Genomic DNA, 18,808 nt, shown 5'->3' with positions numbered 1-18,808 from the left:
TAGGAATAAGATCCCTCTAGTTTGTCTTAAGCAGTGGCCTGCTGAGTACTGTAGAGATGAGGGTATAGTGTAACATCAGATTTAAGGAGCAGAAAAATTGGTAAAAATAGACCAATAGGCCATTGTGGTGTTACGTCTCATAATTAGATGAGGGTTTTTTAATTCTTAAAGTTTACAAGGTGGAGGAAAACACACTTTTCTAAATGGCTCCAGCTTACCATCTGTGATGACATCATTCTACCTTCCATCTTCGTAAGGACAGAGACAGGCAAAGGAAGTTTATTACTACAGTGTAGATGTATGAATCGTGCCATAGGTATGACATGTGGATGTTTTCCATTCCAATAGGCTTCCTACTCCTCAGGAAGACAGAGTAAGTTAATCAATCACTATTTCTTTTTTCCCCATGGGGGTTGCTGTTTCGGGGTGTGTGTGTGTGTTTGGTTGGTTATGTATTTATTTATTTTAATCTCTTTTTTTTTTTCCCCCAATAACTTCCCCCCCTCCTTTTTTTTTTTTTTTTTTTTTTTTACTTTTTTTTTTTACTTATATTTATTTTCCAGCATTTTTCTAACTTTCAGCTGAAGTATTTAATGATTAGGATCTGTTTCTGAATATCTACTGTAGTTATTTAAGGAAAAACAACAAATATAGGTCTCTACAGCTGTAAAAACTGCCTCTACAGGTTACCTAAGAGCAAATAAAATATACATATATGTTCATGGCACAAATAAGACATCAGCAGAATAGATCCTGCATAGTCTTTTCTCTCTCAGTGGGAGAAACTGCAAGCAGATAAGATGCGAAGAGTGGAAAAAAAATAAAAACATGGCACCATTATTTGGTTTAATTTATGATACAATATTGAACATTTAATGTAAAGTTAAGTAGACTAAATGGTTTATTAATTTCCAAACAGAGAATATACTACTCTTGACTCATACATCTACATAATTTAAGTGTTATTATATAACAATAAAACATTTTCTGTTGATTATATACTTCATGTATTCATCACGTCGATATTTTTCTAAGTGCTATACATTACTTATGTAATGTATCACTAATTACTGCTACACCAATTTTTCCTCTTTTGAACAGCCTCTTCAACTCATGTGTGTCAGGTCTTGCCAAATTAATTAGGATGCTGTGCATCCCATTATTTGACTGTATTCAGATTTCACACTGCTGTACTTTGGTTGGAAAAAAGAGATTGCCTTGCTTCTTAAATAGTTACCAGCAAGAACTATTTCCAGCTTTTTGCTTTACTGCACAGTGCACCTGGACATACTGTCAAATGCTGGCAACACGTAATGAACAAAGGACTATCAATGACTCATTGAAAAAGGTTACTGGCTGATGCAAACCATATATATTAATATACAACAATATACCATGTATTATTTAGATTTATCACATGACCTTGTTTACTAAGTTATTAATAACCTTACCTTAAATACCAGTTCTCCTATCAGTCCATTCCATGACCCATCATCCTGAGGACTCCCGTACTTGTGATCGGGTGCAACATAAATTTCATATTTAAAGCCGAGGTAAGTGGCCAAGGCTTCCAACACGTCTATTGAGAAGCCCTGATACTTCTTCGGTTTTCCCAGAACATTTTCAGACACCATGACAAAGGGCTCTTCCTAAACAGAAAATAGAGGAGGCAACAGTTAGCAAAGCAACATTTGGGTGCTGATTTTCTAAAAAGTAAAGGAGGAACTATTTAAATACTGCTTATGCAAAACTTTCCTAGAACACATTGTTAGTGCTGCCTCTTACATTCTGTAAAGTGCTATTTTTCTGTGTATTTACTTCAACAGAGACATTTTATTCTCTATTATGTATTTCAGAAGTAAATCTTCTGTTGTAACATTACAACTGAAATGCTTTTCAGTAATGCCTTCTGTCCACACTTATGCTCGGCAACACAGACATCCACTCATATGTCTGTCCATAAATACAGAGGATTCTACATCACTGCCAGTTTCCACTGGCTGGGCAAACACTGTGTCTGACAAACACAACTACTAATTCATGCTGTAAGGAATGAAAAATATGGCAAAATAGGCCATACTGCAGAAACATGCAGTGCTTTTGTCCTTCTGCTGTAATCTGAATCTCAATACAAGGTGGTTGATTTTAAGTAGTTCTATCCAAACAACATCCACTTGATTAGTCTAGGGAGAATTGACTAAGGGAGTTAAGTTTGTCTGTAAGAATGACTGGTGAATATTCATGAAAAAGATGACCATAACAAAGGATACAAATAGAAACTGGAAATTGGAATTGGTTGGTAGGATTTCCAAACAATATGCTTTTCTTTTCTTTTACCTCAAGATCTGTAACTGCTTCCTCTATTTTTTTTCATTATTATTTTTAATAACATTTTCAGAAATAAATTATTTCTTGGCTAACTTTAACTTATTTTTCCCCTCATTGTTATTCTTCCTGTTGAGTATTTAATTTCTAAACATTCTCCTTCACATCTTTTTAAAATGAAACATATTATTTTAATGTATTTCACATTATTCAGATCATATTTCTGAGCACAAAAAATATATTTGCTATAGATGGATCTCACTTATGTTTATTCTTTATTTTCTCTGAAAACTTCTGTCTGATCTACCTAAGTAGAGCAAAGATATCAAATCCCCCCAAAATGCATGAGGTCACTCTAATACTTAATGTGTTTTGTTTTGCTTTTTTTTTTTTTTTTTTAATATGCTACATTTCTTCCTTTTAATTCTTAAAAAGGTGCTGTAACTTAGTATGAATTTATCAGCAACATTTATTCTGAGATGCAAAAAGTTAGTTCTGGCTCATCATGGCTTGGCCATGATAAGCACATGAAACCACTTCCTGACCACTTCCTCCTAGTCTGCATAACCCACAAGCATACAGAAGAAAACAGTTGATTTTCTGCAGTATTTGTGACCCAAACTTTAACTGTATCTCCAGAGACATTTTTGCTGGTGTTTAAATGTTTTTTTTTCTTTATTATTCTATTCTTCATCCCTGTCAATGACTTCAAAGCCAAAGTATTTTTCATAAATTATTCAATAATATTTCACTAAATATATTTATTTTGTTACTATGTTACCCCATGCGAACAAGTATTACTGAATTGCAGGCAGGATGTTCTCGGAACAAGGAAGTTTCATTTGTAAATGATTGAGTTAACATTCATGTCGATAGCCACATACTGAGCATGCTGACAAAGCAAGGGTGCAACCAGTCTGCACTGGCAGGATGTTCTTTTTTGACTGTAGTAAATCCAGAAAAAAACAACCAACCAACAACCCTCCAAAACCAAAACAAAACCCTAAACCAACCAATCAAAAAAAACACAGGAGGAAAAAAAAAATCAGAAGGGTTGACTGTCTCAAGCTATTATTTCCCAGCTGTCAGATAGAATTTCTTTCTTCCAAATTATCCAAGGTCAGCCAAATGGAATAAAAATGGAAGACAAGAGTGACTTTTTAAAGTAGTTTTCCAGTGCTTGGTTACAAGAACACTGAATTAATTGAGATGAAGTTGATGAAAACCTCTCCTAAATGAAAACAGAGTGAATTCAGCTTTTCTGAGCACTTGTATGAGAGATTCCCTACATACAGACTCAAAACTATAGGAAAAAAATGTTTCCACAGAAAATAGATGTTGTAATTTATCAATCTAAGCACACTATGCACAAGATTCTAAAGATTTGTATGTACAAAGGGTGTTAGAGAAGTTGATAATTTTCATATTAGAAAGGATTTATTCTTATCACTTCTAAGTTATTAGAAAAGAGTTGCTCATAAACGGAATTTTATTAAGTTAGTTAAAAAGCAATTGCTAATTGTACTGATTTAAAACACAGTTTAAAATGCAGTTTGTCACAACGAATTTCAGTCTTCTATTAAGCTATGTAATATTGTTTGCTGTTGAGAGATTTACCAAAAATCCTCAATATCCAGTGTGCTATGTATTTAATGAAATATAAAGTCAAATAACTTTATGCAAAGCAACTAACAGTTCCCAGTTTCTGTTGAAGCCTGGAGCAGCAAAATGTTTAATCATATTCTAAACAAAACAAAACAAATCTATTGTTATGAGGCTTTTTTGGTAATAGTTTACATTTCTCAGACGGCATCGAAAGAGGACAAAAATATTTGTCTTGATTTTTTCCCCCCCATAAATGCTGCAGGCTGAAACTATCAGTTGTCCTTTTGTACACTGTGAGGTTGTTATGGGAGCTCCCGTGGAAAGATGTATACAGCCCTACAATATTGATCTTAAAATGATTGTCTCCATCCTTGAGAAAGCAGATCTTGTAGAAAGAAAATACACAAACCCAGCCAATACATTTCATACCTACTGAACAGAAAAATAATGAGAACAAAAAATAAACTTGTAGAAAGTAGGTGTCAAAAACTGACAAGCTAACCGATGAGTTTGGAGGTGGCAAAATTCACTTGGATGATGAAGCTTCGATTCTAACAAATTCAAGAAAATCCTGATGCACTTTCTCTCCAAAGCAAGTGGTAAATCAGACTATATAAGCAGGTCTTACTCAGAGAAGCCCTACACTTGCCATCCTTGGAGATACTTAAAACTCAACTGGACGCTGTCCTGAACAACCTGCTCTAACATTAACCTCGCTTCACACAGATGCCAACCAAGGGCCCCTTCAAACCTAAATTGTTCCAGGATGCAGTAAAGTGATCCAAGGAAGGCCACTGTTCTTCCTTCTTTTCTTCCACTTTTGGAGACACCTCTCTAGGGGACTGATGGGCCTCTGTGGGGCAAGGGCAGACTTCACAGCCTGCGAAGTCAGTGAAGTCTGGAAAAGCAAAGAAGTCACAACATGCATGACTGAGGAGGGGAAAAAGAAGGAAATTAATGGATTGCTCCCACTTAACTTCTTGCTTTTGCAGGATGGATGATTGGCCACACTGGGCCTCATAGCCCTCAGATATATTTAGGGGATGGCTTTGCATCCAACCTCAGTGGAGATCCTTTGGGAGAGGAGCTACTTCCCTTCTATTTTACCCACAGCGTGCCTCCTTGTCAACTGAATGCAGCACTACTAAGCCCATGATAAGGGCTCCTTCTCAAAATAGCTCCCCAGTTATGACTGGTTTCTTCTTGGGATCTAAGCTGTGCTACCCTCATACAGAGGAGGATGGATTTAAGACTTGATGTGGATCAAAGGATTTTACACAGTGTTGTGGGTTAACCCTGGTAGACAGCTAAGCACCACACAGCCAATATCAAAGTCAGCAGCAAAATCAAAGTCAGCAGCAAACAGGTAAAGCTTATATTGGGTGCAGCTGTGCATACTGAGTTTTAAAGTTGTAAGAAGGCAAAGTCTGGTTCCAGAACTGATTACCCCCTGAGCAAGAGAAGCTGAAAAATGCTATCAGACTAGCCCCCTTAGGAAGGCTAAAGGCAGACTCAAGACTGAGGCAAAATGGCATAAAAAAGGTAAAGTGTTGGGAAAGATGACATGATAATACAAGTACATTGGAGAAGCAGCTCACAAAAACACTTGTCTCCATTAATTTACCTATTATCACTAGGTTTCTAAAAGTTTTTAAAGAAGCAGCTGCACATTAATATTGACATAGGTTAACAACATGCTACATATTATGACTGATATAATTTAACATCTTCCTCTCACCAGAGGAACTAGCTACCTTCTTATGCAATAGCTCTGCTGATGCTTGGTTCATTTATCAAAAGTAAGTCTACTAATCAACTATCACAAATATACTCAATTTTTGTAAGGTGTGTTGATCTAATTGCTAGGAGTCCAGACAAATGCCAGTGAGGGCAAGCACTGAAGTAAGACTGTACAAGCAGAAGTGAGGGAAGTACTAAGAATGTGCCCTCTGTGGTATCAGGGAATGGTTAAACATCTCAGACATCTTACCCGAACCACTTTTCAGATGTTCAACACAATAGTATTGTAGGACATTTCACAAATTAGGGTTTATCATTGAAATACTTGGTTGAGTAAGAAGAGCTATCATCACTGATTTTCCACATCCAGAACAGAAATGCATGGATTTCATGACATATGCAGCTGAGAAGTGAATCTAACTGTGCTAGATAAGGGACAAATGCCTTAGCCATACACTGTTTTCCCTCTACCTTATTTTAATGCATTAAAACATTTGTACTTACATATGTATCTCTGTTCTGGCAAACCATGTGTGTAAGAGCATGAAAACCAATAGTGGAAAGCAAGCATTAGATGAGAACAAAGGAAGGTGGGATCCAAAAATTAGACGTATGCACCCAGGGAGAGAAAAGTCTTATTCTTGAAAGGACTGCTTGCCAGGATAAAACTGCAAGTGGACAACAGAGATTGTAAGGTGCCCTTGTTCAGGGATAACTGATAACAGGGAAGTATACGCACAAGAAGAAATGTCACACATCTAAAACCCAGCCCTCAAATTCTGCCCTGAATTTTGCACAGTGGGAAGTAAGGGGTAGAGAATTTATTTTGTTTTATTTTAAACATATCGGTAGAAATCAGAGGTTGATAGTAAAGAGCTTGGAGCAATCTAGATTCAAGATTAGTAGAAAGAAATGCTACACTTCATATTGCTTTTTCCAACAAGATAAAAGGCTAACAGTTTTGCCTATTCAGGACTAAAGGTTCTGGTACATATAAAATGAAGTGACACAAGGTTTTCTAAGGGCTTCAGTAGCCTAAGATTAAAAGCACAAAATATAGTATTTATTTACTCTGATGAAATTCTCAGACGTGCCAATAATTTGGATGTAACAGTTGGTCTGAAGTAATCTTTTTATATCCTTTACTAGACCACCTAATAAAGTTAAAAATAATAATGAAGAGAAAAGCTTTTGGGCAGAAGAGACCTTCATGTTTGAAAACAGAAGGAGCAATACTCAAGCTAAATAGAAGAAAAGAACAATTACTTTGAGTTTAACTTGGTTATGTTAATTAATCATACATTCAAAGAGGAACATTGGTTCGTAACTGTGCTACAGAGGTGGGAGATAAAGTGAAGCAATAAATGGATGCCATAGAGCAGGCAGGGAGGAAGAGCAAGAGAAAAATTGCTTGTGAAACATTTGGGGACAATTTACATGTAGGGAAAAAGTATACCCCTAAACCCAGAGTCTCTATTTGGGATGATTTTTAGCAGCCAGTAGAATAGTAACTTTAAATTCCAAACATTGTTAGTCATTTTCTAGCTCTTCAGTGAAAATCAGGTTTTAGAGATTCTGGTAATTTTTTACTGATTCTCTCATTTTTGGAGAAATTACAGAAAACTGTCTTGAAAGAACAGAAGAAGCATAATTCAAATCAGCACATTACTCTAAATACGTGAGAGGAAGAAAAAGTTGCATTCAGTGACCTGTTTACAATGAAGTAGTGGTCTCAGGCCAGATGTTAATGATTTTACGTGCACACCACATCATCAGGAGATCACTGAATGGGCAACAAAGCAGATTTTCTCTGTAATTACAAGAGTGGATCCTGTGGCTTTAAATTGAGACTTATTTCAGGACTGAAACTATATGGAGCTATGATACACTGCCCTGCTGCACTCATTTATGAGAGTCATATGCTAGCTCTAAAGATAAAAATACTAAAAAGAAAAGTCAGGACATAATTTATAAATGGAAAAGCAAAGGCAAAACAGAATGTTTGGGATTATCCTCCTGCTCAATTTAATCCTCTTCTCCACTTAGCATGGGCAGAAAAACTTCCTAGACAGGAGGCAATATAAAAATTAAGTGAACAAAAAGTTATTGGCTTGTGAGAGCAGAGAAACTGTTCACTGCTGGGATTTACAACGCATACTGGGGCTTGACTCTAAAACCGAAGATGGATGGCCTTACGTGCTTCTACTGTGTTTGGAAGAGAGTTTTGAAATCAGGTAATTATATGGGTGGTTAGAATTCATAAAGCATATGAAAATGACCTCTGTGTCTACTCATGAGAAACTTCTGAACACATTGGAATATAATACTTTAATATTGACACTCTGTATTAATTAAATGGGTCTCTCTATTCATTAAATCTTCCCTTCTTTTCTACTGAAAGTAGAAAGAAAGAGGAAGAACAGAATAAAGAAATGGAACTCAGTTGCGGGTACGACTCCTAATCTGTGCTCGGCACTGACTCTAGAAACAGTGGACAGGCACATTAAATGATTCACATAGCCCAAGCAGAGCCTTGGCAGTTACATGAAGTGAATATTCACTGTGACATTTTAAAACTCCCATCACCTGCAAATGCTAAGAAACTGCTCCCAAAACTGAAATTCACTCTCATTACTGGACCTCTCAACTCCCTTCCAATGGCTGCTGGATGACCAAGCACAGCCATTATAACCGATAAGCACTAACTCTCATAAATGATAACCAAAACATTTTCAAGCACAGGATGCTATTGTCTTGTTGCTAGGCATAATTACTTTTTTTCTTGACTCATAAAATAATTAACCCCCCACTTTTAAATGTTAGCCATTTTGAATTTATTTCCCCCAAAGATTTCAGTGAAATGTGCAGCCCCAAATATTTAATTTCCTCAAGTGCTTTATTGACCACTGTTTTGGGGATTTTATTTGGCTAGGAACAGCACAGCAGCTTGTTATTTTTAATTGAACAGCTACGTGCATTACTTCATGCTAGAATCAATGACCAAAATTTAATTGAAACATTTCATTCCCTCATTACAGAAATTCTCCCAGTAGTAACTGTTATAAAAGTTGCTGCAAAACAGAACAAAATCCCCACCCCTTAATAACAGTAAAACAAAGATGAAGGTTTCAAACCTACAATATCTTGGATAATTAAGGTACTATACTCATACAATATCCTATTGTGCCAACAGGCTGTGTAACAGTATTGGCATCGAAAAGCACTCTTCTCAGATCCTGTGCTTTCCAAATAGACTGATTGGAAAGTCAGTTGTACTATCAGAAAAGTTGCCTTGCCTGCAGCAAGAAGCAAGTTCATGTCCCAGAAGCTGAATACAATATTAAGGAAGGCAGTTTTACATTTGGCCTTTGTTCACCACTGTCCTTATGCATGTGCTTAGTCTCGCACTTTTTTTAAATGACAGTTTTATTGTAATCTTCAACAAGATATGAGGTGGTGCTTTCAGTTACAGTACTTTAAACAATACTTTTTCTCCTGAATTAAATGGTGGCTTCTAGATTTATGATGCTATTTAGTTTAATGCTATTTAGAAGAAACAAACAAAAAATGTTAGCCCCTTTCCCCAGTACATCCCATTGCAAAGCAATGGGACTAGGGCTTGTTTCAAAGTGATCTGTGACAACGGTCTATCAGGATGCAGTCAAGCTTTGTGTATTGATTTTAATTCACAATAACTTAATGCACCTAATAGCTCTTTCTGAACCATTATAGTTATATGATAGGAATATGGATTGAGATTGGAATCGATTGGAGTGTTTCAGAGTATGTCTAAACAGCACAATGCTAGCTTTAATGTAGCTAGCTCAGATACTAGAATTAACAAAAGCGTAGTATGGGTATATTAACCTGCTGGGAGATGCATTATACCTCTTCCAGCAGCCATGCAAGAGCCTCTACTCATAATGAATTCACATAATACTTCATGACATTGCCCTGTCACGCAGTTCACCTCCCTTTCTATCTTGCATAGTATGGAAGGATAATTACAATTGGAGTAAGAACCTCTTTCTGTTTAAGAGCCAGGTTTCCTGTGTGCTCTGTGAACTATATGAATCACTCTGGAATGCAAATGTGCCCACAGAGCAGGTGGGTGAGGGTCAGTGAGGAGATAAGAGCTAAGGAGCCTTGAGATGTAGCCCCTGACTTACAGATGAGGTAGGTTGGTCCTACCAGGTTTTGCATTGCACCTACCTTGCTGTCAAAATGTGGCCCCAGCCAGGTCCCAAAACATTTGAATTCCTTGATATTCAACCTCATCTAGTATATAGCACCTGCTACTTCAGAAAAATGGATTGGAAATATTAATTGAAAACAAAGGGGGCTGGGTTTCCCAGCAGGCTCTGAGATTAAAGCTTGTAAAACAAATTGTCACAGTAGGCATGTGCAGTGTGAATAATTGTAAGGTTTATGACCTACCCATTTTTGTATAAGCTAGGTAGCTCAAAGAAACATAAACCAGCTATTAAATGTAACCTGTGTCCAGTCAGTAGCAATTTCAATTTGGCCCTTGTACAGGTGTGGGGGGGGAAGAGGAAAGGAAAGACAGGCTCTGCCTCTATCAAGGGATATTAGCTTCTGTTGTTATAATAATTTTAATTATTAATATTTTGAGGAAAGCTCATCACGGTACAGTATCACTTGAGAAAAAGTATTTTCCAGAAGAAACCCAAATACACATGCAAATTATTTTCTTCATCTGTGTTTATGAGTCATCTTTCTTAGTCCCCAAGAAAGAAGTGCACAAATTCCACTCCTCTCTGCTTCACTGCTTTAATACTGCCACTTTCTCTGTAATGATAAACCACATTTTTTAGTAGGGCCAGTTGCGATAGGACAAGAGGAAATGGTTTTAAACTAAAGGAGCGTAGATTCAGACTAGATATTAGGAAGAAATTGTTTAGAATAAGGGTGGTGAAACACTGGAACTGGTTGCCCAGAGAGGTGGTAGATGCTCCATCCCTGGAAACATTCAAGGTCAGGTTGGACGGGGCTCTGAGCAACCTGATCTAGTTGAAGATGTCCCTGCTCATTGCAGGTGGGTTGGACTAGATGACCTTTAAAGGTCCTTTCCAACGCGAACCATTCTATGATTCTAGTTTATATTAAAGATTCAATTTCTTCATTAATCACCCAAAAATATTAAATACATTGATGTGCATATAAATGTCACATGCTTACTGCATATGTGGAGGGGAGGTGTAGTGTTGAAACATGGCCAATATAAAAGCAGGGATAAGGTTGCAGAGGTGTGGAAGGGACTAGCATCCCAGCTGAACTACCACAGTGTAGAAAGTTTGGGCTTAATTTAGTATATGGCACTAGTGTATTCTGGAAGTTTGTGCCTATGCAGTAAGCTAGGATGTGTACAGTCAGTGCCAGAAGGCACCAGAGCTTAAGGAGCAACTTTTATATGCCAACAGCTCCTGAAATGCTGAATGGGAGTGCAAGCTAAAAAACAGTAGGTTATATTTGCTATGCAGAGTAAGTAAGGAAATAGGGTGAAGAGGGAGAAAAACATATAACAAGTCTCTTGACTGTCGTTAATAACTCTAAGTGCCACATAATGCAATTATTACTAACTTTCAGCCTTAAAGTTTCTGTCTGCTTTAGAGCATAAGCTAAAAACCAGGGAACTTCAGAAAAAAGCTCTCTCACTGTGCAGCTAGTATTTCCCTGCACTATCTCTTTGCTTTCTAACAACACCTGGCTCAACTAAGTCCAGAGAGCTTTCCTTATTTTCAGAAATTAAAATCTCTATGTGAAGAGCATGAGATAACATGAATTGTTTCTAACCAGCACCTTCATAAGATGAAATATTTACTTAAGAAGCAGAATAAACTCATACAGAGTCTGGGGATATCAACGCTATGAATCCACAAAGCAGAATCCACAGCCTTCTTAAAACTGAATGCCCAAGTATTCTTAGCATTAGAAAGTGTAATAGGAACTCTGAGAGCTACACTTAGCTTGTGATGGGAAACATTTGCTGTAACTATTAATAGTTTACTTATCCTTAAAATCATTGGGAAAACTTTTGACCAGCCAAAGAACAATTTAGTTCCGTTTTTAATTTTAAAGATATGGTAATAACTTTTTAGGAGAGTAAAGAGCGATTCATATTGTCAGCATACATCCCAAGCTATTTAAAAAAATCCTCCTTACATTAGGAATGAGCAAACTACTGTTAAAACCTGTAAAAGCAAATAATTATTTTTTTAATGCCAAAATTTCAGTTTCAATAAATGCTTGTTCAGAAGCATGCCCTGAAATCTGAATTCAAGTTTCCAAATTGGAAAATCTCCCCCATGAAAAGATATTCCAATACCAACCAACTTTTCCATAGGTGAAAGGAAGCCTCATCACACATACCTCATACTGAATGACAGCTTTCATATCAACAACCAGATTAACTATGAAGAATAGTAAATAGTGAGCCTAATCCTGTCATGCATCGTTTCTCTTGATGTTTTAAATAATTTACCAATGAAATAAACATCTCTACCACTGTTGCTAGAATCTACCACCATTTCACTGGACATTTTTCTTCATGTATTTGTCTATAAAAGAGCCATTCTTTCCAACTTTATTTCAAAGATGGCATTCTTCTGGGCATCCTTTTCAACTAACAATTCTATGGGCATTTTTTTCAACTAACAGTGGAATATTCTAAAACTTCAAGTATTTTTAAATTATTTTAACTACAGCACATATGGTATATACTAAATACATTACTGAGTTACAGTATATAGAGATTTTATGACATACTGCAGATAGAATCACTCCCAGCTTTTCTGCTGTTCAAACTCAGGTGCAGAAATAGCCATCAAAGAAGGATTTATCCCTTACAGGTAAAAGAGTAAAATATGTTTGCTCATAACACAAATACCACAACTGATGAAGATAGTCAATATTCCTTAACCTTACCAACTCCTAAGGCATTTCTGCTGCCATAAGAAATTCACTATGGTGCACTATAGTCCAATATGCTGATAATGTTGAGACACAAAGAAACGTATAATTTAGTATAATACATGCCTTAATTAAAATTATTTTTATAAAAAGATTGTAGGCACTGCTGCATAGAAAGTGCAGCCTGGCAGAATGAAGAAGGATTCACAGAAGTGCACACTATTCAATTGTGAAAGTGAGGAAAGGAATCAGGACTACATGAGAACAGTGAGAGCAAAAAAAAAATGGGAGAAATAGAAGGCATTATCTGAGACTATTCTGATTGTATACTATTATAAAATCTTTATTCAGTATTTCTTGAGGTATCCCATCCATAATCTTTGCTGCACTTGATCTTTATTTTACATTCATTCACTGATAGTTTTGTCCTGTCCTTTTTTTTTTATCCTTTATCACTTGTTTGTTCCTCTGAGACTTTTTTTACTTTGTTTAAACTGATGTTGGAAGTCAAATCCCAAAGACTAAAATCTCTGCTTTTAAAGCCAGCACTTAGCTTCATATCTTACTCTTCATCTTCTCTTTGACTGGTAAATCCAATAGAAAAAGGGACTGAAGATGCAGATCTCCTGTCATCTCATGTCCCTAAAGATATTGTCCGCTTTTAGGTTTGTTTCTTTCCTAATCTGGGCAACAAATGCTGATGCATTTAATGCCAACCACTGAGAATTAAACTAGTCCACACATGATAATATTTTCCCTGGTGTAAATGATGGCTTATTTTTTTCTTGCTATGTTTGTCTACCCTTCTGCCAGCCCTCCCACTACACCATGTCCCATAGTGTCCTGGAGCCAAGGGCCACCAAACTGCCTCTGCTCCACCTAGCTCTGTGCAAGTAACCTAGGTAATAACTCTCGAGAAATAGCGCACAGGGATCTATGGCAAAGCATAATTCAGAATCACTTCCTATTATTTTTCTTTCTTTCATCCTGCCTGCATTTTCAGAACCATCCAGATATAAAATACATGCCTCTTGTTTGGGAGCTGTATCGAATTTTCATAATTCATCACAAACATATTTTGCACCATTAGGAATTTGTATCTTATGCACTTTCAGAAAAGGCTCTGTACTTTTCAATCAAGGTGTTAATTCCTTAAAATGGAGAATTTCAAATTTTTTCCTTTTTCAAACAACAGGGGCTTTTTCAGAAACACAATTTCACGAATACCTGCTGGCCTATTCATTGTCAAACAGAACAAATCTCATTCCATTCCTGATGGCTTAACATTCATATGAATAATTCATTAATTGCCACTGATACTAAAATGATGTTATGAGAATATCTGCTTTATTCTAGCTCCCTTTCAATAAAACTGAGCAGATGAAAAAGAGGAGGATGAACTGAAATAGCCAAAATGTATATCTAGCTAAAATTGTTCTTGGGCAATTGTTCATTCAAGACACTCTGAATTTGTTTGGAGTTATTATGCTGACCATTGATTGATCTACATTTCAGAAACTCAGAATATATTTCAGAAATTCTCCATCAAGTCACTTGAACTTGAAAGTAACTTGTCAAACATGAAGTTCAAACTTTGGCTGCATGTGGGAAAGTAGTCCAAGACAGAGACATTTGATATTTAAGTAAGACAAAATAGACCTCTTCTAGCAGTGTAGAAAGTGTGGTACTAATCCAAGTCAGATTAAAATGTTGAATCACATGTACACAGACATGACTATAGTTCCCCTCAGAATAAAGCAGAAAATTATTTCTTATTTCTATTTATGCAGAGGAGAATATTCCCATTAACTTCAGAGGAGCCGGGATTCACTGCCAAATGAAACCAGAGATTTCCAATTTGGAGACATACTGTATTCTGTCACATTTACAAAAAGATTTTGTTTTGGAACTGGAAATATGTAGCCCATAATTATTAAATTTATCTAGGGAAAGGAATTAGTAGATGGATGCAGATGATGGGAATTGTTCAGCGCTCATTTTTTGAAGGACTGCTTTGGGGAAATTAGTCACAATCATTTATCATTTTCAGACTGCAGAATGTTTCATCTCATAATAAGTATAATGCAGTATAACCCAGGTGTTGCAATTTGCTATCCTCTCAAATTCTAGTGCAATTCTTAGAACAAGTCTTTTTCAACCTAAAGGCATAACAAAATGAAATTTGAAGAGAAGGGTCGCTATCAAGAAAGACATGAGAGATTCGAAGCATTAATAGAACAAATTAACAAATTAATGTTAACTTCTCAAATCTCAGTGAAAAATAAACCTATTTATATTAAAAGGTATTATTATTTAATTTTAACATAAGCCTTCTTGTTTCCCTGGATTAAGACCATGCTGTTAGAAACAGGAAGAATTAATAACAATAACTAATCATTCATAGTCAATAATAGATTCTATACATTTAACAGAAATATATTGAGTTAACTGAAGAACTCTGAAAAATATGAAGAAGGATAAAGATCACCTCTAAAATAAAGTTGATGGGTGAAATCCCTCCTGCACTCATATCAAAGGCAAAAATAGCACAGGTTAAATATGAATCTCTAGTTTTGTTCCATCCAGAAGATATAAACGCAGATGAACACTGATCATAGCTGTAAAATGAGTAATTAAATTCTAGCCGGTGTCTTTGTTGATGAAGTTTTTTCTAAGAACAAGTTTTTCTAAATTACATAACAACAAATAGAAGGACTAAAAGTCTCAACTTAAAACGAGAGAAAACAAGTATTAATACTTTTTTTTTTTTTAATAGCTTTGCTTCATTTCCAGTGTTATGGCATTCCAACTAAGATTCCGCTCAAATTCAAATATTATACCCTATTTATTCATTCTACTCCAGTAAAAATAACATAATTGCACCATTCTAATAAGCTATGTGAACAAAGATGGGAACCAAGCTATAATTAGCAACAAAGACCCTATAAATTTATCCTATAGCAACATATATGTTTGAAGTAATGATATGCTAATGACAGTTATTTAGAAGCCAGAAAATCCTCATGAATAACCTTTACTTATGCATAGTAAGAGCAGTAAGAGAAACTGCTAGAGGCTAAGCACCCTAAATAATGTGCTGTCACCCCCTGGGGTGGCAGCAACATCTGTGGGTATCCAAAGATTAGAAGAGGTCAGAAATAATTATCACTTTGCAATTTTGACATCTGCACTATCCAACTTCTCTTCAGGGTTTTGGTTAGTAGCTTGATTTTCTGTCAGTGTCTGTCTGCCTGCCTCTCTCTCAGCCATTACAGCTTGTGGATGAGGGAGAAACGGTACTTTATCTTCCCAATTTCTGGCATCTGGGGGAAAGTACCATCAGTCAAGGGAACTGCTAGTGAAAAATACTGTTTCTGGCTCACGAGTTTAAATAAGTATTTGGTTACACCTTTTATTCATGCGGTTTACAAAATCCTTGCCTCTCATCTTTGCTGAGTAAAATCAAATGAATCTTGATGTGCAGTGTGGTTTTCACTTGGTTTTGTCTAGATTGCACTGACCAGCCATGCAAAGCTCTACAATTTTAAGAGAACAAAGGAAGTTTTATGCTATGAAGCCAATATGAATCATTTGCAACTTCCCCATATATTGGTTTCAGTGCACATTCTACATAAAACATGAGTGAGTCAGCAAAATGGCAAGTTAGCAGATTTTAACAAAGCACAATGCAGACCGATTGTGGTTTTCACTAGTTGTGCATGGAAGTTGTCACCAGTTGTGCTTTAAAACCGTCAATGAAACCAAATGCCTTTTGTATGCTCATATGAGTCATTGCGTGAGGACTGCAGTGAGGAGACTGAACTGTGGTGTGCTGAAGTTTAAATATCTGTGTTCTGTTTTTATTATTAACATAGAATCCTATCAACATAACTAATGACTTTTTTTGTATTTTTGCAAGTTGCTAAATATTCATGCTATAGCAACTTGAAAGAAGAATGCTCTCTGACAAGCTAACTGAAATTACTGGGGATGAAATCAGAGGAATAGAGTGGGGAGAGAAGGAAGAAGCAAAAAAAAATCCAAGACTCTAATTTTAATTTATTTTGCTAGATGATATATACAGATCATTTGTGTCAACAGAAAATTATACTGAATCGGTTAACATGAGTATCAGGCAATACACAAAGACCAGTCACTGCCACCATGATGCTGCTTTGATGAACATGCAATTAAAGTATAAAAACCCCACCCTACTGCTTTGTCTTGTTCTGTGCATTTGTCCTTCTTACTTGGTTGGTTTTGTTTTGTTTTGTAGATATTATCACAGGAAGTTCTCTAGTGTAGTAAGAGTTGGAACAGACTGGACACCCTGACAAATAATAGGTTTTAAAGACCCATAAAATAATTGGAGGGGTACAGAACTGCCCTGTCTGTGGCACTGACACACTCTAGTGATTACACTTTCCACCCCTGACCGAGCCTTCTCCTTCGTTGTGCAATGTCAGCAATGCAAATCATGGAAACCACCCTTGCTTTCTTCTTTATAAGCAATCGGTCAGGCCCTCAAATACCAAACTGGTAATGAAAAATGAGTAGATAGCAGAGAGAGGGAAGCTCAACATAATCTTTACTGTTCCGTAGCCCTTGGGTCAACTTTGTGTTTGGGCATTGGTCCAAAGACGCCTATACATCTCATATTAATTTATTTTTCTTTCTTTCTTTTTTTTTTTTTTTTTTTCCCACTCTAACAACTTCTGATCCAGCAGCCAAAGATTATGACAGGGAATACACTGGCCTCATATCACAAAATAACTTTCTATTCTGTAGACATTGTCTGTTCAGCTTTAAACCAACTTTGCTACAGCTGCCTGACACAAGGTGTCCCCACAGAGGAAGAACCTAGCTGAAGAAAAGCTAGGAGGGGACAGTAAATGTTTTACTGAACTAATGTTACTCACCCTAAGCTGACCTTGAATATTTACTGAGTGCAGCAATTTGTGTCAGACTGCACTCAATTTAGCAAGGTAATTGGAAAGCAGCTACATCTTTTGAATCATTTAGAGTTTCAGCTAGGTAACTTTAGCTAACAGGGCACTTGAAGTTGCCCTTTATCAGTTCATATGGTTGTGTTATCTAATTTAGTATGTGTCTGTGGAAGAAACAGGTTTAAATGAGTTTGATTCACTCTGAAATGAACTGTATTGATAAATAACTTTATTCTGAAGAAATTGCTTCATTGCTCTGATATTGACAAACTGAAATCAGACACTCAAACACCAGCTAAGTTCTTGGTAAAATGGTGTACTTAATAAAAAGATGAGGCAAAAGTAAGAAAATACATTCCTGCTAGTGCAAAAGGATGAGCATCTGCTTACCAGCACAGTCACCACACGCAGAACCACTCCTCTCATGTTATTCTCCAACTTTCTGTCTGTTAGTGACCCATTCAGACCAGTGATGGGATTCCAGCAGCCAAGCTGAAAGAGAAAATAGAAATCATTTCCTCATTGCCCATAAGATTGTGCCAGTCATTCCTCCTAGGCAGCTCCAAGCAGCAACATATGAAATAAACAGAACACCTTCTGGAATCAGTGGGATGGAAAGTCAAGGAAGGGCTCACACACAGATTCATCTTTAAATTACAAATGAAGTAATAAGGGATATCACTTTGTGTTTTTAAGTGGCAGTGTGCAATGGATGACAACATCCAGGATTTGAGGCCATATGTATTGCTTTAGAAGAGCTCAGGAAAGACTTCTATATTAATGAAAAACATTTAAAAAGTAGTATGGCTGTAACAATACTTCTACTTTACTTTCAGTAATACATTAATTGGACAAACAATAGCTACCATAATTTTAGCATGCTGTTTTCTCCAGCTCATATTTCCTAGCAGAACTCTGATGAAAGGAATGACGTTAGTTTTAATGAAAGCTTATACTACTCATTGATACTGAAACAGCAGTGATTTTTAGCCAGGTTAAAAATCACATTTAAAGATGACTGAGGGAAAAAATCATTGGATAGGCACATCACAGTATTGAGAAAGGACTGTGACAGATAATGTAGAAAAAAATAATTCAACTGTAAGATGCTTTGTATTGGTGCTATTGTATTTCTTGGGCTTCTATGGACTGATTTTTCTCAGGGATCTCTCTAGGACTAACTGCTTTTCAACATGAATTCAGTAGATACTGGCCTGTAATTTAGCTTCTCTGAAAATATAACTTGCCTGCCTTTTTACATG

The 18,808-nt window shown here is 36.3% G+C and overlaps 1 protein-coding gene across 3 annotated transcripts in view; it reads right to left on the bottom strand.

Moving 5' to 3' along the window:
- The window catches only part of GRID2 (glutamate ionotropic receptor delta type subunit 2), a 746,686-nt gene that overhangs the window by 141,196 nt on the left and 586,682 nt on the right, over positions 1–18,808 (bottom strand). For all 3 annotated transcript variants that reach the window (XM_032999394.2, XM_032999395.2, XM_032999396.2), the window contains 2 exons: positions 17,937–18,038; positions 1,452–1,649 (listed from right to left, as the gene is read on the bottom strand). In XM_032999394.2, coding sequence (XP_032855285.2) covers positions 1,452–1,649; positions 17,937–18,038 — 300 coding nt within the window. The remainder of the gene's footprint in view (positions 1–1,451; positions 1,650–17,936; positions 18,039–18,808) is intronic.

Source organism: Tyto alba, unplaced genomic scaffold, assembly GCF_018691265.1.
Source record: "Tyto alba isolate M040663 unplaced genomic scaffold, T.alba_DEE_v4.0 Super-Scaffold_6, whole genome shotgun sequence".
NCBI lineage: Eukaryota > Metazoa > Chordata > Aves > Strigiformes > Tytonidae > Tyto > Tyto alba.
The sequence above is the reverse complement of the archived record's forward strand: the minus strand, read 5'-3'. Positions and strand labels throughout refer to the sequence as shown.